The sequence below is a fragment of the Orbicella franksi genome, chromosome 15 (assembly GCF_964199315.1).
Source record: "Orbicella franksi chromosome 15, jaOrbFran1.1, whole genome shotgun sequence".
In the NCBI taxonomy this organism is placed as follows: Eukaryota; Metazoa; Cnidaria; class Anthozoa; order Scleractinia; family Merulinidae; genus Orbicella; species Orbicella franksi.
In genome coordinates this window covers 13,394,822-13,418,584 of record NC_138159.1, presented here as the reverse complement: position 1 = coordinate 13,418,584, position 23,763 = coordinate 13,394,822, and the positions used below count along the sequence as shown (strand labels likewise).

General features: G+C 38.6%; 2 protein-coding genes across 2 annotated transcripts; one reads left to right on the top strand and one right to left on the bottom strand.

Annotated features, from left to right (window-relative positions):
* Positions 1-8,108: 8,108 nt before the first annotated feature.
* Positions 8,109-9,636, bottom strand: LOC145469654 (uncharacterized). The gene is made up of 2 exons (XM_081453412.1): positions 9,550-9,636; positions 8,109-9,041 (listed from the first exon to the last, which is right to left on the bottom strand). Exons 1-2 carry the CDS (start codon positions 9,574-9,576, stop codon positions 8,214-8,216), a joined length of 855 nt encoding a protein of 284 aa, XP_081309538.1. The 5' UTR covers positions 9,577-9,636; the 3' UTR covers positions 8,109-8,213.
* A 366-nt stretch (positions 9,637-10,002) lies between these two features.
* On the top strand, positions 10,003-14,770 carry LOC145469652 (uncharacterized). Its single transcript, XM_081453411.1, has 5 exons — positions 10,003-10,267; positions 10,359-10,574; positions 11,701-11,821; positions 12,185-12,534; positions 12,817-14,770. The coding sequence occupies exons 1-5, from the start codon at positions 10,003-10,005 to the stop codon at positions 13,062-13,064; spliced, it is 1,200 nt and encodes a 399-aa protein (XP_081309537.1). The 3' UTR covers positions 13,065-14,770.
* Positions 14,771-23,763: the final 8,993 nt, after the last annotated feature.

Below are 23,763 nucleotides of genomic sequence, written 5' to 3'. Positions count from 1 at the left end.
CCATATGCACTAAAAGATGAAGTTGAAAAGGAGTTGGATAAATTAGAGAAAAATGGGGTAATCGTTAAAACTGACAGATCAGACTGGGCAAGCCCAATAGTAGTTGTGCCAAAGGCTGACAAATCGGTTAGAATTTGTGGGGACTACAAAATAACCATCAACTCAGCTGTTGAAGATGAGCAGTATCCCCTTCCCACCCAACAGGACTTGTATGCTGCCCTCTCGGGATCAAAATTTTTCAGCAAACTTGATTTGTCGCATGCATATGCTCAGCTAAGTGTTGACAAAGCAAGTCGTGAGTACCTGACAATTAGCACACACAAGGGACTCTATTCCTACACCAAATTACCATATGGGGTTAAATCAGCACCTAAAATATTCCAAGCTAAAATGGATATGATTTTGCAAGGAGCAGAAAAATGTGTGTGTAAGCAGGATGACATTCTTATTGGTGGTTTCAGTTGGCAGGAGAATATCAAAATCCTGGCTGAGGTATTGGAGAGGTTGCATAAATATAACCTGCATTTGAAGATGGCAAAGTGTGAATTTCTGAAGAGGAAAGTTGTCTATTTGGGTTTGAAGATAGATGCTGAAGGTTTGCATCCAGTTGAGGAAAAAGTGGATGCTGTAAAAAGGGCACCAGTACCACAAAACGTCAGTGAGTTGAGATCTTTTTTGGGCATGGTCCAGTACTGTCACCCATTTCTACCAGGTTTAGCAACCACACTAGCACCATTACATGAGCTCCTCAAAAAGGGTGTCCAGTGGACATGGACAAAAGAGTGTCAGCAAGCATACGAAGCTTGTAAACAAGGTCTCACCAGTGATGCACTGTTGGTGCATTATGATGGGGGCCGTGAACTGAGACTTGCTTGTGATGCGTCCAGCTATGGAATTGGAGCAGTTATTAGCCATGTGATGGATGATGGCCAGGAGAGGCCAATAGCCTATGCCTCTCAGACACTGACTTCAAGTGAAAGGAACTATGCACAAATTGAGCGTGAAGCATTGTCAATTGTTTTTGGTGTAAAAAAATTTCACCAGTGTTTGTATGGGCGTAAATTTACCCTGATCGCTGATCACAAACCATTGTTGGCAATTTTGAATCCAAAATCCGCTATCCCCACACTAGCAGCAGCTCGAATGCAGAGGTGGGCTCTAGTACTTTCGGCGTATGACTATGAGATTGAATACAAAAGATCTGAAGACCATGCCAACTGTGATGCTCTCTCAAGGCTACCACATGAGGACTCCACAGTGGGAAGTGAGGGTGTGGTCTACAGTGTGAGTGTAATTGATCATGATTTTCCAATCACTGCAGAAGATATAGGAAAGGCAACCCTTGTAGATCCTGTACTTGGTAAGGTACATCAATTTGTGATGTCAGGTTGGCCAGAAGTGTGTCCTGATGAGACCCTCAAACCCTATCATAATAGAAGAAATGAGCTGTCCTGTGAACAGGATTGTGTCCTTTAGGGCTCTAGGGTGATTATTCCACCAATCTCTAGAGCCAAACTGCTGAGGCAGTTGCATTGGGAACACCCTGATATATGTGGTATGAAAGCAATTGCTCGTACATGCATGTGGTGGCCAAAAATGGATCAGGAAATTGAGGAAGCAGTGAGAGTATGTACAGTATGCCAAAATGTTAGAAATGCCCCACCCAGTGCACCCCTGATCCCATGGAAGTGGCCAACTAGACCATTTCAATATTGATTTCTGTCAGAAGGGTAATGATTACTTCCTTGTGGTAATCGATAGCCACTCGAAGTGGATTGAAGTGAAACATATGAGCTCTACAACTACTGAACGGACTATTGATGAGCTCCGTTTAATTTTTGCTTCTCATGGTTTACCTGAAGAGGTGGTGTCTGACAACAGACCACAGTTTACGTCCACTGAATTTGCTGAATTCATGCGCAAAAATGGCATCAAGCACACGTTGGTTCCACCCTATCACCCTCAATCTAATGGGGCAGCAGAGAGGTCTGTGAGAGTTGTTAAGGATGCTTTAGTTAAACAAGTGCTTGAGGGTAAAAAGGACATCTCTATGAAACACAGACTTGCTAATTTTCTATTTCGGTATCGCACAACCCCTCACAGTACAACTGGTGTGATCCCCGTTGAGTTGATGGTGAAACGTTACCTAAGAACAAGGTTAAGTCTGATTAAGCCTAATCTGGCACAAGTTGTAGAGAATAAGCACGAGAAACAGAAAATGTATAAGGATTTGAAATGTAAGAGAGAAAGATCCTTTGTAAGAAATGACAGGGTGTGGGTACGAAACTCGAGGGCTAATTCTAAGACTGATAAGTGGATTCCAGGCACTATAATTAAAGTTTGTGGGCCCAGAACCTATGTAGTTAGGACAGGACACAAAACCAGATATGTACACACTGATCACATGATAAGAGCACATGATAATGTACCAGATGATGTCAGTGAGCCAGATGTCGTGGTGCCTGAATCAAGTGGTCACAAAATAAATGATGATAATGTGAATCCCCTCGATAGTACTTCTGAACCACATGTAGATCTGCCTGGAAACGAGGATACTGTTGTATCTCCTTTAGTTGTAAGTAGTCCACCTACAGTTTTGCGAAGATCCCAAACGATTAGAAAACCAGTTGTTAAACTTAACCTGTAACTGTAGGTTATCACTATGTCTTGGATATAAGTGCATCCTGAAAATCTGGGGGAAAGCAGTGTAATAGCGGAGCCCCATACTCATATAGGAAAGAAAAGGAAACCCATGAGTTGATTTATGAGTTGATTTTTTTTCCATGTATGCAGTTGGTACAGATAATCCTACCAACAAAAGTTATACTGTAGAAATGACCATAAATGGTTCACCATGTGCAATGGAAGTAGACACTGCAGCTGATTACTCAATAATGAGTAAGAGCACACATTCTCAGAAATTCAGTAGTTTTCCACTTCGTCCGTCAAAAGTTGAATTGAAAACCTATACGGGTGAAACCCTTACAGTGTGTGGTAAAATGCTGCGTGATTTAGTGTACAAGGGCCATGAATATACGTTGCCAATTATTGTAGCTGATTATGAGAAGAAGCCTACTTTGCTGGGAAGAAATTGGTTAAACCATATAAGGCTTGAGTGGGGTGAAATATTTAGTTTAACAAGATCCAAGTTGGAAAGTGCCAAAAGTCAACTTGATGGATTACTAGCTAAACACAGTGAGTTGTTCAAAGATAGCTATGAGGGCATGAAAGGGTTGGAAGCACACATCACCATGAAAGATGGTGCAAAGCCTAGATTTATTAAGCCACGTAGAGTTCCATATGCACTAAAAGATGAAGTTGAAAAGGAGTTGGATAAATTAGAGAAAAATGGGGTAATCGTTAAAACTGACAGATCAGACTGGGCAAGCCCAATAGTAGTTGTGCCAAAGGCTGACAAATCGGTTAGAATTTGTGGGGACTACAAAATAACCATCAACTCAGCTGTTGAAGATGAGCAGTATCCCCTTCCCACCCAACAGGACTTGTATGCTGCCCTCTCGGGATCAAAATTTTTCAGCAAACTTGATTTGTCGCATGCATATGCTCAGCTAAGTGTTGACAAAGCAAGTCGTGAGTACCTGACAATTAGCACACACAAGGGACTCTATTCCTACACCAAATTACCATATGGGGTTAAATCAGCACCTAAAATATTCCAAGCTAAAATGGATATGATTTTGCAAGGAGCAGAAAAATGTGTGTGTAAGCAGGATGACATTCTTATTGGTGGTTTCAGTTGGCAGGAGAATATCAAAATCCTGGCTGAGGTATTGGAGAGGTTGCATAAATATAACCTGCATTTGAAGATGGCAAAGTGTGAATTTCTGAAGAGGAAAGTTGTCTATTTGGGTTTGAAGATAGATGCTGAAGGTTTGCATCCAGTTGAGGAAAAAGTGGATGCTGTAAAAAGGGCACCAGTACCACAAAACGTCAGTGAGTTGAGATCTTTTTTGGGCATGGTCCAGTACTGTCACCCATTTCTACCAGGTTTAGCAACCACACTAGCACCATTACATGAGCTCCTCAAAAAGGGTGTCCAGTGGACATGGACAAAAGAGTGTCAGCAAGCATACGAAGCTTGTAAACAAGGTCTCACCAGTGATGCACTGTTGGTGCATTATGATGGGGGCCGTGAACTGAGACTTGCTTGTGATGCGTCCAGCTATGGAATTGGAGCAGTTATTAGCCATGTGATGGATGATGGCCAGGAGAGGCCAATAGCCTATGCCTCTCAGACACTGACTTCAAGTGAAAGGAACTATGCACAAATTGAGCGTGAAGCATTGTCAATTGTTTTTGGTGTAAAAAAATTTCACCAGTGTTTGTATGGGCGTAAATTTACCCTGATCGCTGATCACAAACCATTGTTGGCAATTTTGAATCCAAAATCCGCTATCCCCACACTAGCAGCAGCTCGAATGCAGAGGTGGGCTCTAGTACTTTCGGCGTATGACTATGAGATTGAATACAAAAGATCTGAAGACCATGCCAACTGTGATGCTCTCTCAAGGCTACCACATGAGGACTCCACAGTGGGAAGTGAGGGTGTGGTCTACAGTGTGAGTGTAATTGATCATGATTTTCCAATCACTGCAGAAGATATAGGAAAGGCAACCCTTGTAGATCCTGTACTTGGTAAGGTACATCAATTTGTGATGTCAGGTTGGCCAGAAGTGTGTCCTGATGAGACCCTCAAACCCTATCATAATAGAAGAAATGAGCTGTCCTGTGAACAGGATTGTGTCCTTTAGGGCTCTAGGGTGATTATTCCACCAATCTCTAGAGCCAAACTGCTGAGGCAGTTGCATTGGGAACACCCTGATATATGTGGTATGAAAGCAATTGCTCGTACATGCATGTGGTGGCCAAAAATGGATCAGGAAATTGAGGAAGCAGTGAGAGTATGTACAGTATGCCAAAATGTTAGAAATGCCCCACCCAGTGCACCCCTGATCCCATGGAAGTGGCCAACTAGACCATTTCAATATTGATTTCTGTCAGAAGGGTAATGATTACTTCCTTGTGGTAATCGATAGCCACTCGAAGTGGATTGAAGTGAAACATATGAGCTCTACAACTACTGAACGGACTATTGATGAGCTCCGTTTAATTTTTGCTTCTCATGGTTTACCTGAAGAGGTGGTGTCTGACAACAGACCACAGTTTACGTCCACTGAATTTGCTGAATTCATGCGCAAAAATGGCATCAAGCACACGTTGGTTCCACCCTATCACCCTCAATCTAATGGGGCAGCAGAGAGGTCTGTGAGAGTTGTTAAGGATGCTTTAGTTAAACAAGTGCTTGAGGGTAAAAAGGACATCTCTATGAAACACAGACTTGCTAATTTTCTATTTCGGTATCGCACAACCCCTCACAGTACAACTGGTGTGATCCCCGTTGAGTTGATGGTGAAACGTTGCCTAAGAACAAGGTTAAGTCTGATTAAGCCTAATCTGGCACAAGTTGTAGAGAATAAGCACGAGAAACAGAAAATGTATAAGGATTTGAAATGTAAGAGAGAAAGATCCTTTGTAAGAAATGACAGGGTGTGGGTACGAAACTCGAGGGCTAATTCTAAGACTGATAAGTGGATTCCAGGCACTATAATTAAAGTTTGTGGGCCCAGAACCTATGTAGTTAGGACAGGACACAAAACCAGATATGTACACACTGATCACATGATAAGAGCACATGATAATGTACCAGATGATGTCAGTGAGCCAGATGTCGTGGTGCCTGAATCAAGTGGTCACAAAATAAATGATGATAATGTGAATCCCCTCGATAGTACTTCTGAACCACATGTAGATCTGCCTGGAAACGAGGATACTGTTGTATCTCCTTTAGTTGCAAGTAGTCCACCTACAGTTTTGCGAAGATCCCAAACGATTAGAAAACCAGTTGTTAAACTTAACCTGTAACTGTAGGTTATCACTATGTCTTGGATATAAGTGCATCCTGAAAATCTGGGGGAAAGCAGTGTAATAGCGGAGCTCCGGCGGCCCGAAGGGCCGCCAAGCGGAGCCCCATACTCATATAGGAAAGAAAAGGAAACCCATGAGTTGATTTTCTCATGGTTATCATGGCTAGCGGTATTGCTCGTGGGCGCGTACGCACGACGGCGACGACGACGGCGACGGAGTCGCGCAACATGGCGGCCATACTCCAAATAATAGGTTGACAGAGACATGCAGCCTTGGTTTACCGTGTACTTCTTTGATATTGGACCTCCATGTTATGATCAACTGACACCTGTCAAAACAAAGTATCCGCTGACCAGTATCACGTGACCATATCGCGGGCCCAAGTTTACAGCTCATCGAGGTCACGTGTTTTTTGGAAGTTGACCGCTGACCAAGTGCTGGTTTTCGGTTGGATCGCGGGCTCATGTCAGGTTAACTTGTTGAAAACTGGGCAGGATTGTCCGGAGGCCAATCAATGCTAACCCAGGATTAAAAGTTAACAGAATTAAATTTTTTTCTTCTGTACAAATATTTTTTGCTGCTTTGTTTGGTGTATATGGGCCAAACAATACACAGAAAACCTCACCGCAAAGTTACAAAACTCAAATCAAAATTAATTCTACCTTTTCCTGGGTTAGCTTAGTCGGGTTCTGAACAACCTGGCCGAGGAGCTACGCTTTTAGGCTGGCCTAAATCTATATATTATATTCGTAACCGGAAGTTGTGTTAAGCTGTTTTATTACCCAAGATGCTTAGAGAATAAAGTTGTTGTGTTGAGCAAGCCTCGTGAACTTGTGTTGTTATGTCACCAAGCCATACTTTTGCTAGTATGTTTCAATATGCTCGGACGCAACGTCCATTTTCTCTTTCTTCTATCGTTATCCTCATAGGAAAATCGCATCTCCTGTTCGTGCGAAAGCGCTTGTTCCACGAAACAGAAAACAAATGCAAATCGTGGCTGCCCTTGCAAGATGTGGAAGTGAGTGCACGTGTGGTTCGACAGCAAATCCGTGTCGAAAACACGGTGAGATTCCTTATTTATGCACTTAGCTTTGATGTAACATTGTTTGTAAGTAGGTATTGAAGGCTGCACGCAAATGGAACAACTAGATTTCTGGCTATTTTTGGTTCTGTTTGTGTTCAAGTCTTCATACACTGGAAAAATTTTCAAATTTCCAAGTTTGATCAAACTTGGATATTGATTGGATTTATCAATATCCAAGTTAACCAAATACCCAAATCTGGTTTCAAGTTGGTTAATTCATGGATATTTCAAGTAAGAATAAATAAACCAGTAAAACCCGAATTAGTATTTAAGAAAATCACAATTAAACTTGTTTATGATAAAACCTGAAGTAGTTTTTTAACTAAAACAATATTGGATTTCTTAGAAGTAATCTTATTAACTAAACCTGTGTTCTGAATATCCAGCTTAGCTTGTAATACAAACTTGGGTAACTTTCCACCCAAATTTGGATTTTTTCATGGAAACGTTGCCAGTTGTTTTTTAACTAAAACAAGTTTGGATTTCTTAGAAGTAATTTTGTTAACCAAACCTGTGTTCCAAATATCCAGCTTAGCCTGTGATATGAACTTGGGTTACTTTCCAACCAAATTTGGATTTTTTCATGCAAACATTGCCAGTTGTTTTTTAACTAAAACAAGTTTGGATTTCTTAGAAGTAATTCTTTTAACCAAACCTGTATTCTGAATATCCAGCTTAGCTTGTAATATGAACTTGGATTACTTTCCACCCAAATTTTGACTTTTTTTCATGCAACTTGGCCAACTGGAGCTGGTTCACAAAGGGATGATAGTGCTATCCACTGGGTAAATCACTGGCGAGTGGTTAAGTGTCAAAAGTAATAAAACAAACTATGCTATCCACTGGATCTAGTGATTCAACATCATCCACCCTTTGAACAAACAGGACTAGGTTTCTTGCCAAACTTAACTTGTTTTTTTGGTGGCATGGGTTGCTTCATTTGCAATTTTAAGTTAGATACCTCTGCATTGTTATCTGCTATCTGCCATCATTAAAATACGATTAGTTTGTTTGTCTTAAAAGTATCCATAAAAGATCAATGACTGAAAAAAGATGGCTTGTGAATTGAACTATGAACTAAAAAATAGACAGTGTAATCTCATTATATGCAACTCAACTGTTCTAAACTTCATAACCAATACAATCTTGGTATTAACAGTAACCAACCAAAAAGGTCAATGTTTCAAGTCAGCTCTTTCCAGACATGATGTTGCCATTCTCCAACAGCAATTCCAAGTATGCTACTGAAGTTGATGCTATCCATTTGACTTGAGCAACTTTCTCTTACCCACAGCTTGTTTTCATTCCAGTTTTGATGTTTAATGAAGAAATATCCTTTCAATAACTTTTCAGAAAATAACACGTGCTTTACTTGGGCATGCCAAATTTCATCATCATCATCTCCTTTAACCAAGATCATGTCATTTTCCTCAGGATAAACAGGAACAATAACAGGTGGCAAAGGAACACTTTCCCTGAATGGATCAACAACTGCAAAATTTCCATTCACATCTGGGAAAAGCATGATTTCTCTTTGTAAATCTTTAAGCCCAAGAATGGTGCCAGTCACAAAGGGTTTCACATAAACTGTGTCACTTAACGGGTGATGCATAACACCACCTGCGGGATTCCACACAAGCTGATAGGTGTCTCCAAGAACAACTGGCTGAGGATTTTTATTTACATTTACAAGAAAAAAACTGTTGATGCGAAAAAAAATCTCAGCGTTTTGTTGTTTGGCAAGCACAACATCACCATTTCTGTGCAGTTTCCCACCCACAGCAATTCTATGCATAGGTAGGTATGCACTGCGATAACACTCAGCTGCATCAGCAACAACACAGGATTCCAAATCTGAGAAGTAATCCATAATGGAAGCACTTTCTTCCCTAAGAAGGAAGTGCGATTGCCCAGATCCAATAAGGACACCTTGATTGATTCTAGTGGCATCGGGGCTGTTCTGACATAACTGAACCACGTATTTTGCTCCCTCAAGGGAAGATGCTACAATCTAAAAAACAAAATAGACCAAATCAATTTCTTTGATTGTATGCAGTCCTGTTTCAGAACATGTGATGTTAGTCTGGAGAATTGTTTTTGTATGGCAGCAACAAACAACAGAATGATCAAGAGCTTGAAATTTTAAGAGGTGACAATTGATAAGACTATCACCTTGTGGAAATTAAGAGCAAATAATTTATTGTTTTAGAACAATTTTCACCAAAGTATAACCAACTGAGCAAGTTCCAATTATTCCTGAATTATGGAGGAGCTTTGAGTTTAATATAAATCTTCACACATTGCAAGCTCTCATGGACTCAGCAACAACTTTTTAGGTTATGTACAATGACTTCAACTGCTTGCATCTAATTTCTACAACAAATGAAAATGATACATTCGGAAGTACACGTACGTTTCATGATCAACCGGGCGCCGGATTTTGTCTTTTCTCAGGCTCGCCGAACTTCTCAACTTTCTTACTGTAAAGTTCTGATATTTAAAGAAAGAAAAGAGCATACCTTCAAGGCGATCTGGATCATGATCATCTACTCCAGTTTCTTCGTGATCCGGCCTAGTTTCATTTTCCACCACTGTTTCCTCTTCCGATATTGTAGGTGTAACTTCATCGCAAAATGCACTCGAGTTGAGGTGAGATATTTGCGTACGATAATTTACTGCTTTGCCATTGCAAATTATACAAAAACAATGAACGTGGGCTGCTCGGCGAGCTGAACAGTAGCAGGTGGAAGACGGAACTCTACTGCTTCGAACCGCCATGTTTTCGATTAATGAATCGTTTCCAGTGAGTTGCCAGAGCAGTACGTGGCTTTGTCACTGGGCCCAAACATATATTAGCCAATGAAAAGCCAATATTTTCATGACGTTGCAATGGCGCGAAACAACAGCCAATCAGAGGTGTTGTCAGTCATTATGTAATCCAGTGCTGCAATGTCGTCGAAGACACTTACAAGATGGCGAGTAGTAAGGGAGTTTTGTATCGAAAGAAATTGCCATTAACTTGTTCACCAGGAGGTACTGTGTCTAAAAGACCGGAAAGTGAACAACCCATGGATCTAACGGAGGAATCTGTAGGTGACACAGACTCGGTTAGCTCGGAGGATTCCTATTCCGTGTTGTCTCAATCGTTGGCAAAGTTAGACTTACCTGTGAAACTGACGCGGGAAAATGCGCGCCAAAATTTTGCCGCTGTCGAATCTTCCCCAAGCAAGACTGTAGGTCAGTAGTGGTTTTCTTCAATCATTTCTTAAGTTATTTAGATAGCTAAGCGATTCTGTAGTCTAATTATAACATTTACCCCTTTCATCAGAATGGTCAGTCTCCGAAGTCAAAGAATGGGCGTTGAAGACTTTCGGGAGCGAAAGTGTCGCAGAAAAGTTTGAACAGGAAGAGATTGATGGACGTATACTTTTGTCGACTACTGTACAGAGCAGTGAAGCTATGGAGAAGTTAGGACTCGATACTATTGGCAAGAAAGGAAAATTCTTGGAAAAAATAAATGAACTCAGTGCAAGACCCAGTACAGGTACATTGTGTATGCCGTATTTCTTCGATTAATAATAGCCGGGGGCGATTATTTCTATTTTCGCACCAAAAGGGGGCGATTATTCAAGGGAGGCGATTAATCGAGGGACGGCTATTATTCGAGGAAATACGGTACATATTCTTTGGTCCAGTTGATCGCCTTCGATTAAGCTGCGTTGTTTCGCGTTCACTTCTCAGGCTTTATTTTCGGGACATACTTTAATTCTCTGTTGCGCTACTTTTTGCAACACATAAGTTTCAGTCATCTTGTTATGCATCCAAAATATATAAACCTTTTACAGCTTCTGACGCCATCTTGGTTGGGGGCAAACACGGCAAAATTTACAGGAAATGTATGGGGAAAGTGGAGTTTGATGCGCGATAATTTGAGGAAGGTTGCCATTCTGCAATTTCTATGAATTACAAACTAAAGATGCCAGCTAAAAGAGTTTACCGATCAAATTTTAGAAATGAAGTCTCACTAAGAAAACCGCAAATGAAGATTTTCATTTTCATATATTTGTCTGTAGAACCGAGCCGCTCTTCGGGGAAAAATTTAGAAGCATTTGCATGAAAAATTAAAAATATGATTTCTCGCTTCTCAGCGAGCCTGAACCCTTCAAATTTAATCGGTAACATCTTTTGCTGGCTACCTTTACTTTGTAATTCATAGAAATTTTAGAATGTCAATCTTCCTCAAATTATCGAGCATCAAACTCCCGACTTTTCCCATACATTTACTGTAAATTTTGTGGTGTTTACCCCCAACCAAGATGACATCAAAAACCGTGAAAAGGTTTATTCCATACCACTCGCGAGAGAACAAACATTCTCCGATACATTATCCTGTGCGTAATAAGTAATTAATTGGCCATGTTAGCTGTAGAGAAAGTCAGGAAGAATTCTGCATGGATTGATTTTTCCTAGTTTAATCAAATGTCATTTTTAATAGACTACATGTATTTTGTTCTCGTGCAAAAAAGATTTTCATCAATCCTTAACTGAGGTTTGTTTTCAATAGAGTTAAATGCTAGGACGTATAGGTAGGCTCATTAAGAATGGTGCTTTAATCAGATTTTGATATACATGCCGGCTTAAATTAACATTTTATCTGTTCCCAATTTAAGGAGGAAGCTGTGAGCGAGGCAAGCCCTTGTCAAGAACTGATTTTTCATTGATGGACAGAATACTGACTAACACGGAAACAAATCAAATGAACACAGCAGATCAGGCCATTTATAATACAAAGTAAGTCTCCAGATATTTAGTTTTGATTGTTGTAAGAAGTTTAGCATATTTAGGTCTGTCATCAGCCACATATATGCACAGGTTAGTGAATGTAATTCATAATCTTAATGAGTCAAAAGATGCCTGGTGCCAATCACAAAAGTGATTCAAGGCCATCTTTTATGACATCACAGGAGCAAGTAACCCTGTGTGACCTTTACTTGATAGCCCTACAACTAATATTTTATATCACAAAAACCGTTTATTGTAAATTTGAAGCGTCATCTCATTGCTAAATATGTATGTTCTAGAGCAATTTGAGTCTATCGATGATGTGGTTTGCATTTTAGTGATTTTAATTCATGTTGTCTGTCTTTACCACAGAAAGAAGAAAATCACCAATTACATCAAACAGGTTTGGCCTTTGGGGTCTCCAGCACCAAGGTTTCGAAATAACCCAGATGCAACAAAAAAAATGCATACTGTCGTTGACAAACTTGCCAAGGATGAGGAATTTACTTTGCCAAGACTTGGATTGGGGAGGAATGCTATAATGCAAATTATACGTAAACACATGGATGAAAGACGACGTAAGGAATCTGAGCAGCTGGACGTACCTGGCATGCCATCCCCTGTGAGCGGCAGTGAAAGTGATACCTCAAGTTATGTGAGTGGAGACAGCCCAGAAAGTGATGAGGCAAAGTCAAATAAATTAGAGGACTACTACAACACCGGTGAGCCATGTATATTTTGGATACAGCTTTTCTGGTATATTTTGTGTTGTGATAATTAATTTTTATCATTGCAGCAAGTGTCCTATTTCCAACAAGCACCTTTTTTTGTTATATTTTGATACACTGTGAGTGCCTGTCTTCAGTGTCAACTCTTGGTAACTTTTGTGCTTGTTTGGCCTTGATGACTGTTGGAAGTGGTTGTCATCACTAGCTACCAACCTGGGATTAATCTGTATAATCATAATTTTATCTAATTTATTATTTGTCCTTTCTACATTTCAGGACTCACTTTATCATCGGCTGAAAGCATCATCTTGGCTTGGATGGACAGAGCAACGATCAATGATGTCCACCTTATAAAGGACCTGAAGCCACTTGCAAAAGAGTTCAATATGAAACTACTTAGGAATAAAGAAAAGAATGCCCACATCCGTGCAATTGCAAGTATCCTCTTAAAAAAAGAGAGGATAAAGGTGACAGCTCCATTGGAAAGCATCACCAGAGATGATGTGCAGATTTTTAGAAAGTGACTTGATTGTTATAACTGCAAGTCAATGTGTCTGTCAACAAGCACTTTGTTAGCTGACTTATCTCCTTGGTCTGAGTTAGGGACAAGGTGGTCAACTGATTGCATGTTTGAGTTTGTTAAGAGATGATATGGTTATTGGAAAGTGACTTGATTGTTACAAATGATTGCAACTCGATGTCTGTCAACAAGCACTGTGTTAGCTGACTTATCACCTATGGTCTGAGTAAACATCAGGTGGTCAACTGATTGCATGTTTAAGTTTGTTAAGAGATGATGCGGTTCTTGGAAAGTGACTTGATTGTTACAAATGATTGCAAGACACTCTGTCAACAAGCACTGTGTTAGCTGACTGATCACCTTGGCCTGAGTAGACAAGGTGGTCAACTGATTACATGTTTGAGTTTGCTCAGGATATTTTGTAGCTAATATGTTGTTGTCTGTAGCACTTGGTTATTACACAACCAGAGGCAACTGCGTCGGCTGAGTTTATAAAAACTACTTGCATATGTTGTATAACAAGTACCCTCTTAAAATAGGGGAACATTAAAGTGATGGCTCCCTTGGGAAATATCACCAGAGATAAAAGTGACTGTTGATGTTATATTGAAATTCAGAGATTATGGCAACCAGGACTGTTTCAGCTGACTTTATCACCTGGCCTGTTTGAGTTTATTAAGTTAAAGCATCATGACTTGATGGGTATGTACTAAAACCAGGAACACCAGAACACCCACTGACAAGATTAGTCGACTGTTAAGATTAGGACTTGAGATTAGGAGAATTTAGAAGTTTGTGATTGTGGTTAGGGGTTAGTGTTTTTGGTCAGGTTGGGGTAAGCTTTTTGAGGGGTACTACAGGTGGTTCTGGGGTGTTCTAGTGTTTCTGGTTTAGGTACATACCGTTGTCATGACTGTTCTGTTCTAAGTTTCTACAAAAACATGTAGTACTACATTACATTGGTTACTACAACATTTTCTGGTGAATATGTTGTTTATTGCAGTAGTTGCTTATCACAAGTAAAGTACAAACAATGTTTCATTCATTAGCTAGACTGAATGTGTCATACATACCTGGTTAATAAAAGAAAAAAGAACTTATGCTAGCAAATCTGGTTTAGCCTCATTTAAAATTTGGTTTAAAAAAGCATTCTTGTGATAGGGCCCACAGTTGATAGGGCAATTCCAAGTTTGTTATCTGGTAATCCTGGAACCTGGATTACTCAATTGACAAAGTTGGTTGTCTATCAAATACAAAAATGTAACAAAGTTAATCCATATCTGGATTTGTGAAAACCCAAATTGTTGATAAAATTGACAATTTGGATAATCCCTTTTCCAACTATGGGTTTCTCTCCTTTTCCAGTTTTGGTTTATTACTGTGATGGTGCAATTCCAAGTTTGTTTTCCGTTAATCCAAACCTAGATTACTTAGTTAAGAAAGCTGGTAAATTTACAAAATACAAACATGTAATGAGGTATATCCATATTTGGATTTATAGAAATACAACTTAGTGAACATAATATTGACTATTTGGATAATCCCTTTTCCGATTATGGTTTCTATTATTTTCCAGTTTTGGTTTTAAAAAAATCCAACTTGCAAAGCAGAATTGGATATTTTGCATTTTTACCAAGTTTGGATTTTAGTGAAAATCCATCAAAAAAACAAGTAAAACCCAAGTTTAATCCAACTTGGATATTTGATATTTTTTCCAGTGATATGTACATACATGTATATTCATGTGTACAGCATGTCTTTTTCATTTAGGCCAAACATTTCACCAAGCATAGAGCAGATTCGAGTTTTTGCAGTTTGAATTGTCTTTCCCTTGAGCTGAGAAGATTCCTAGGAGAGTTTGATTTTTCATATACTGATACAAAGGACAACAGCTTTGACGTTACTCTTTTTTTCATGTCAAGGCTGGTGCAAGTACAGCTTCATTTGTGGCTGAAGAACACAGCCATATCAGACTGACAACGGGCCAAGTGAAGAGCAGGAGAGGATAAAATAAAATAGAGATGCAAGGGTCTGCTTGTATAGAAATATATTTTTATTTCTTATTATTCCAAGAACAAAAATATGCGTAAATATGGAAAAGACCACAAAAATCAAAGCTTGAACACCAATTCAAATGCATAAAGTTTAGCAAGGCAAGATTTGTTTTGTTCCTACACTTGATTTTTTTTATTTCTAGGCCCACTTGAATTGGCAAAAACTCTGTGCTTGCTAGCAAGCTGTCAAACTTGAATCTTTGACACAGTTGTTGGCTCTACCTAAAATAGATCAATTACAACACTTAATTTTGTCAGGCAAGCACAAAATACTTTACAGTACTCTACTTTATTGGTAATTACCTCCATAATGTTCTTTTAGGAATTCATTCAAATGCTTGATGAAGCAGTGTGTGCAAGCTGTGTACCAGAAGCCTGCCTAGAAGAATTGACAATTTAGATGAGACCATCGCACGACTTGGTGAAAGCGACATTTCTCAACCCACCCCTGGCACATCCACAGAAGGACAGATGACAAGTGTGGATGGAACGCCTAACCCTACACCTCCTTCTAGTAACTCGGCAATACCATGGTGCAAGTGTGGCATGTACCAAATTATGCCACAAGAAATAGACTGATGACAATAGCACGCATGTCTTCATGAATGCAGCCTATTGGCAGAATGTTCTCCATAGATACAGTTATCTGGGGAAAGGAAACCAGGTGTGCCCTTCCTGTGTAGTAACAGTTATCCATTGGCAATATCCCTTACACTGGAGTTTATATGGGATTCAGGGCTGATTAAACCAAAGCAAATGTAGCAAATGCAAGTAACAAGTTGCCTCCCCCTGAAGAAAAACCCACAAAGAAAGCATTTATAGTAATAGTGGAAGAGGCCTTTGTTTTGTTAATTTAAATCACCTTCACACCTGGTTTTCATCTTTATCATTGCACATTCAGGATGGGTGTTGGTTCATTATGCTGAAATAAAATGCATGGTCAATACATGGTTCTGAGTTGAAAATTCACCAACAGCTAGTTCATGAATTTGTTACTTCAGTATAACAAGGCCAATGTTTATTACTGGAAAAAATATCAATATAGAGAAAAGATCAATAACTTCAAGGTACAGACAGAAAAAAGATCAATAAAACAAGGTATAGACTAGAAGAACACACTGGGATTTTTAATGAACCAGATTTTCAAGCTACATCTCTAGGCACTGAGGCAGGCTTGTGCAATTTTAAAAATATTTCCCTACAACTGATGGCAGTGCCAAAACCCAAAACAAAACCACTGAAATGAAACTCCTCACAACTGTCAACGGCCATATGCTACTATTGTGGACTAAAATGAAAGCAAAAATTTTCTCTGTGACCAAATCAAGTTTAATGAACCTGTACTTAGACCAGGAACACCACAATAGTAGCATATCGCTAAGCACCAACTGTTACCGTCTTCCGGCTGAAAAACTATCTGTTATCTCTCGAAAATTATACTGAAATCCAACTGTAAACACGTACCTGCAGATGACGTAGTGCGCACGCAAAACAAGTGTGAGATACGCAATTGTTTTACTTACTAGGGAGGTGACAGGGAAAAATGTAACGGGCACCGTAAAAGTTTTCAAAAAAGATGAATAACTTTTAAAAACGCGTGGTTACCCCTACATTTTATGTTATGAAATGGAAGTGGCAAGCCTATTCAACACGTGATTAGTTTCTGGTTGTGAGCAAAAAGTGTTTAGAGTATTTCACCTGAGCCCAAGGAAGACTGTCAGAGACGCTAAGAGCTTTGTTGCAACGATTTTGTTATTAAAAACATATCAAAAATGGTTTTTATGTTACCATTTACCATGCAGATTTAAGGTCTTAATGTGTTTGCTTTTCTGTATGCAAAGGCGAATTCTAAGGAAATCTCTCAGGAAATATTCTTTTCTTCTTTTTTCACAAAAATGCAGATGTCAGCATTTTTGTTGAGATTCAAGGCTAATTATCTCGAAAAAATGCGTGGCTACCCCGCTTTTCGTTGTGGATTCCAACAGCCCTTGAAAATATCTACTTTTTCCGCATGGTCCTAACCTGATGCAAAAGCCTTTGTATTTAGTAGGCACCGTCTTTGAGTGCTTAACTTTGAGCACTGGAAAATACCACTTTTTGGTGCCCCTAGACTGTTCTGATAACGAAATTCGATAAAGCAATAACTCAATTTAAATACTAATAAATAAAAACGGTGTTCAAAATTTCGGGTCATGGGCCGGCTTCATCACTACTTGTCAAGAGTTCCTGACTTGTGTGTGTGGGAAGACTCCCTGTAATGACCTATATGGGGAAGCCCAGCTCAAGATGGGTACCTTTTTCAGGCTTCAGGTATACATGTCATTATAAAATGATAGGGATTTCACAAGTTGAGGTGTATGAAAGGGTAGGGAAATCTGTCATTTAGGGATTTCTATTCTTCTGGTTCTAAAATGTTGTTGAAGAGCTCTCATTTACTCTCCTCAGCCAGAATGAAGAGATTCTGTAATATTGTTTATTGACTTCTTTCCAAGGGAATAGAAAAGGGATGCAGTATTCTTAAATAGGTTTGTTAAAGGGGTGCATGTACCCTTTTGCAATGAAAGTTGTAGAAAAGAGATGCCTTTTCTACAAAAGGGTAAGGGGTAATGGACCTTGAGATGGAGCCTCCCCATTTAAAGCTTTGTAGAATACCCCTTCCCCCCCCCACCCCCCCCCCTTGTGTGACAAAGATGTTCAAATTATTGTTCTGTGGAAAAAGGCACTTTTTAAGAAACAAAAGTGCCAAGGGACTGAGTGAGTGTCAATGCAAGTTTCCATTTGTCTTTTGAATTAAATTGGGTATAACATTATCTTCAACTATAAATAACCATACTTTGCAGCTTCACAGAGAGACCCAAACTGATAATGAAAACATACCTTTTAACACTTAAACTTTTATTTTTGCCCCTTCCCTTGTACCTTGTGATCTTTGTAGGGAATTTCTGAAAAGGTTCCCCCCCCCCAAAAAAAAAAGAAAAATTCAAATTTTATATAAAAATCACTTTTTTTTTTTGAAAATGATCTCAGAGACAACAAAACATCATTTTTATGGCTAGCTTTTATGTTACACTGTGTTTTCAACAAACTGTTTATTTGGAAAAAAAAATGTTCAAGGAAAAAATGAACAGGGAGAAACAACAACATTAACAAACTACTTTTTTAGAAGAGCTAGTGCTAATTGTATATTTTTTTAAACTTACATGTACATGTTCTAGGTCAACATAATTTGTTTTCACAATTTACCACAAAAGAAAACACCACAGAAAGAAGAATTATTATAGTTGCATCATATTCTGAGCTACTGACATTTTTACATGGAAACATTTCCCATAAAAAAATTCCAAATTATATTCTTACCAGAACAACAACATATCAAATATATTTTGCAAAGAGGATTACTTATAAATTAATAAAATTGATGTAGTGAAATTTGCTTTTTAATTTTTGTAATCCTGACCTTACAGAATGCAACCTTTGGTTTAACTGGTTCACTTTACTGTTAAGGAATAATGAAATAAATCACACCAGAGTGGCTTTGTATCTTTATCATAATTCCCATTATCAGTAGAGAAATCACACTTGTACAGGTCCACTGATACTCTTATGTGTATGCTAAATGTGGGAAAATCAGGTTGCATCATCTAAATGAGCATTGTATGCCTTCGCGGGGTTTATACGACAGGAGGTAACCACCTGAGAAAAGACAAACCTAAATTACGTCATTGTTTCAATGGCTCACCGTAAGTTGGCATTTGCTCATTTACCACCTTAATAATTAGCAAGATGTTTGCTTTCAGAGAGGTTCTTAAAATTCACAAGCACACCACCCACCCCCCTCATCCCCCTATTCCTACTCTCCCTCAGCCAGCATCCCATTTCAACCCTCCAATATTTCCATAATCACATTAAATCAGTAATTTTTTTTCTAATTTAGTTCTGACTTAGATTCATCTCCACTCAGCCATGAAAGCAATGGTGGCAGATTTATTATTGCTCTCAGATTCCCACTTCCCTAATTTTCACAGAATTAAATTCGGTTAAAAAATTAACTCCTGACCAGTAGTTTAATCAAATTAAAGCAGAGGCAAACATTTAACCAGAAAATTGCTATAATTTTGGTATGAACAATACCAAAGTATGAACAATACCAAAGTTTATCTTACATAATTAATATCACATCTTTTCTATAGTTATTTAAGATGGTGCAGCTACTAATAGATTGACCACAAAAACCTAAAAACATGACTTTAGAAACAGTTTAGTGCAGATATTGCCAGTTTTGCTTTTGCTACCAACCACTCTGCTTTAAAAGAAAAAATACATGGAAGATAATGACAAAAGCAATAACAAAACCAACCAACCAACCTCTGGCAATTCAATAAACACACCAAATTCCCCTCCAAAATCCTCTTCAACACCTTACAGTACATGTAAATGTCAGCAGCATAATTAATTCAACTCAATGATTTGGCATGCTACTATCATCAAATTTTTATCCCTTTGATTCAGAGTTTTAGGAGTATCACATAGAATTCCACAATAGATTACAAATGCTGTTTACCTTTGCAAATATCTGCATTAGTCCTTGAGATATTTAAGTTTAAAATGTGTAAAATATAAGCAAATGACAGGACTGATGATGTCATACACCCAACCCAATATTACATGAAGTGTTGACCAAATATACAGCAGAGATCATTGAAACTTGGTAGTCTTATAGTTCTACAGGCAACACACTTATAAAATTTATGGCTATAAAAAATATGTTCCCAATTGGCAACTCAATCTTTTTCAGTCCCCTCTAACCCAATTTCAATAATACGGTGATTTTCAGCTCGAAAAACATTAATCAAGGCCATGACCTCGACCTTACTATTTGATAGGCTTGCTGGATCAGATGAAGCACCATTGGCAAATATCAAAATGGAACTGCAAAGGTGGTCAGAAATTAAAGCCTAGAATATCAGGGGAGGTCTGAAATGCAGTCTGTTGCCATGGTAACAAAAGTACTAAGCTCACATTATGCAGCACATCTGCAAATTGGATCATAATAGCACTGTCCCCACTGGAGCCCATGGTCCAGTAGTTTACTCGGACAATAAATCTCATAACTTTCCTGGGGGACTGGATGATCTAAATGGTATGTGGGAGACTCCCAGAATATTTACAAGAATGTATTACTATCTCCTTACAGGTATTCATGAGACATTAACAAAACTAACATGACTGAGTTTGGAAAATATATATACTTTTAATTTATGATATTTTGAAATATTCCCCTCTCCCCTCTAACATGCTGATCTTCTTTAATTTGGTACTTGAAATTGATAACAAGGATGCTACACCTTGGCAAATTGTGGGACGGGACATGTTGCTCAGTCTTCACATTAGATAAATGAGTCTGTACATATTATTTACGTATTTATTAAACAGAGATCTCCCCATCCCATCCCTATGGAAATTCCAATTTTGATTCAAACTTTTCTTTAAAAAGTTTGGCTTTCAAGACCCTCCCCATCCTTGGAATTCCCAATAATCTTGTTGGGGTGGGTATGGACATTTTCTAGAACCACACAATAAAACAAATAAACAAACTTTAAGATCAACAGTATAAGTCAGTGGGACATATATACATTGATTAACTTATGAAGACACGACTGATCATTGAAACTATACACAACTTAAGCAAAGGTGAACTTATAGTCTGAAAAAAAAAATTAGGTGTGAACTGGATTCTAACCCATGACCTCTGTGATACCGGTGCAATAACTTAATTAATTAAAGTTCTATGCTACAACATACCAAACTGCTAATTTGTTATGAAGTGATACAGCTAAAGGAGAAATGTCAAGATATCAACTTTTTTGTGATTTCTAAAAGATCAATATGAGTCTTCTAAACTTAAGATTATTATACCTAATAAAAGACATACTGTAGGGCACTGCACTGTGTGCTCTCTCTACACACTCTTCCAGGCAGAATAGTAATACATATACATGTTTTTGTTTTGTTTTGTTTTTTGCAATATACTGTTACTGCGTGGTCATACAAGAGGCACTAGTTGCTGCTGAGTAGTCTTACAATAAGTGAACTAAATGTGACAAAATATAACGTATATTAAATCTGCACCAATTCAGTACAATTTGATACAAAATTTTAATCAGCCGCAAAAAAGCAATTGTTAGCACCTGATATTACATGTACTTTGTGAAGGCTTCTGGAGGGGTTATACTTTTATAAAGTACCGGGCAGCAAGTACTATTTTGATTTACTGAAGTAAGACTGTAGTAACTGCAAAGAAAATGTGTTTGGTACATCCCTGAAAAATTGGGTGGGCATCAGTGCGGCCCGCTTCACAAAACCCTTAAGTACCTATTTATGACCAAAATCTGCGATTTTCCTTACCCCATTTATGACTGTTGTGACTGCTACAGTTGCCCTAAACATTACATTTGAAGGACTTTTGTTTATGATGAAAATTGAAGTAGCTTATTCTGAAAAACATACCAAATTAAAGACTAGAGGGCAAAAGCCTTACCCTAGTGTATTTATGACCAAAACAGCTTAATAACCATACCCTTTGGGACCGCACATAGCTATATACAGCCCATATAAGAGAGTCCCCCCCCCCCCCCCTCCCCCTCACTGGAGTAGGAATCAAAATATTATTGCCTTAATGGCATAATAAAGATAAAATCTGAAAATAATCAAGAGTTACATGTATGCATGGGACTTCACTATCAAAATGATGCCTGATGCTTACTGTAAATTGCATTTCTCCTACAATGTACCAGAACTCTGTTAATCTGGTCACCAACAGGCCAGAAAAATCTGACTGTATACACATGTAATTAATAAATAAGAAAATGACTGACTGTGCTTTTGTTTGAGCCAGAAAAGAGTGGCCATAATAATGGGGTGGCTGTGTTAACGGGGGTGCATGGCCGTAAAGTGAGGTAAGTTCCACAGTAGTGATAAAGATGATACTCTCAAACACCTGTACCCATAAAGATTTTGGAAAGTATATTTTGCATGATTAGTTGGAAGAGTAAGAGGGAAAATGGAAATAAAATAGAATGGCTCTTGTGTACCTGAGACAACCCTTCCCCAGAGTTACCCTGGCGGAGCTAACTTTTCACCAATTTCTTTGCAAAATTAATTCAATCAACCGTTTACACGAGGATCACAAACCAGACTTGAGGGCAAGACAATTCAGGTGGGCAAGTTGACTTGCCTTGGCAGGTAAAGTAACCAACAAGTTTTCTTTGAGTATACATAAACACTTTGGCTTGCCCAACTGGAACAACTCTCGGCATGGCGAGTGTCATGTCATGCCTAGATTTAAGATATAAAGCAGCAATTTATATCACAGAAGAGGAAATTAACTGAGGGAAACTTAAACAAAGATGGATATTTGCACTTTTGATTATTCAATAAGAGTTATGAATAATCATACAGGGTCAACTTTTTACTCAATTGGCCTACAGGGGCTACATTTTCACATACAAACAATTAATAAAGTTGCCTCTAGGGGAGGGTTATCTCGGGTACCCGAGACCATATAAATGGGACCTGTGTTGCCTCAAAGAACACCCCCACGATTTTCAAAGGGAAAGGTCCTTAAACAGGACATTAACTTAGGGCAGCTTTAATGGAAGATTCCCTCTGATGGCGTGGATTTGAATAAGTGATTTAATTACTTTTACAGAGGACTAGAACTTAAGCTAACTTAAAAATCGTCCTCAAATTTCGATCTGAGACATAAGCTTCCATGCCGTGAATCAAGTTTTTACTGGGTGTTTTAAAAGCACTCACCGAAGAGAAAGAGACTGATAATCCCAAAGCAACAATATATATGTACTGTATCTAGTTTGAGTGACGTTAGAGCCACTCTGTTGAGAGTGGCTGATCACCTTTCCTCTTTAGAAGAATCTCGATCTTCAAGTAAGTACATGAAAGTGTTTTTATAATAGAACTCTTGCACAGATTAGCAGTCACACCTTGACACTTTTTGCACGGCATGCTATCGATCATACAATAATATAGTCAAGTTCAGTATGCTTTTGCTTTTAATTATCTTTTCTTAGTGTATTTTTGTTATTTTTTGGAGCAGGACTTTGATGATGGGTAATATGTTAAAATAAACCTGAAAAATGACAGAAAATCCTACTCAGTACACACAGCTGGCAAACGGTGGGGCATGTGCTCAGCTTCTGGCAAAACGTTCCCTTAATGAAGTCTGAATTTACGAAATTTTCCCTTTCAAGCCCTGCGTTAAGACAGTCGCTGAAAAGTTAAGCTTTTTACGTGGCATATGACCAAACAGTTTGATAATTGACATCCTCAGAGACTCTCATAGAGAAATAGAAATAGGGAGACTTTGGCAAGATCCTACCGGCTAGAGGGACAAGATCACAGAAAACTGAAAATATTACTGTAGAGTGATAATCTAGTGTAGTGTAAGACTAAAGAGCTATGTATCAAACCATTCTACAAATAAAACTGTGCATCGACTTGAGTCCAGTTACCTTATACACAAGCTGTCCCTCTGGCTGGTAGTATTTTCAAGATCCTACCAGCCAGAGGGACAAAATCACAGAAAACTGAAAAGATTCAACTGTAGAATGATTCTAGTCTAGTATAAAACTT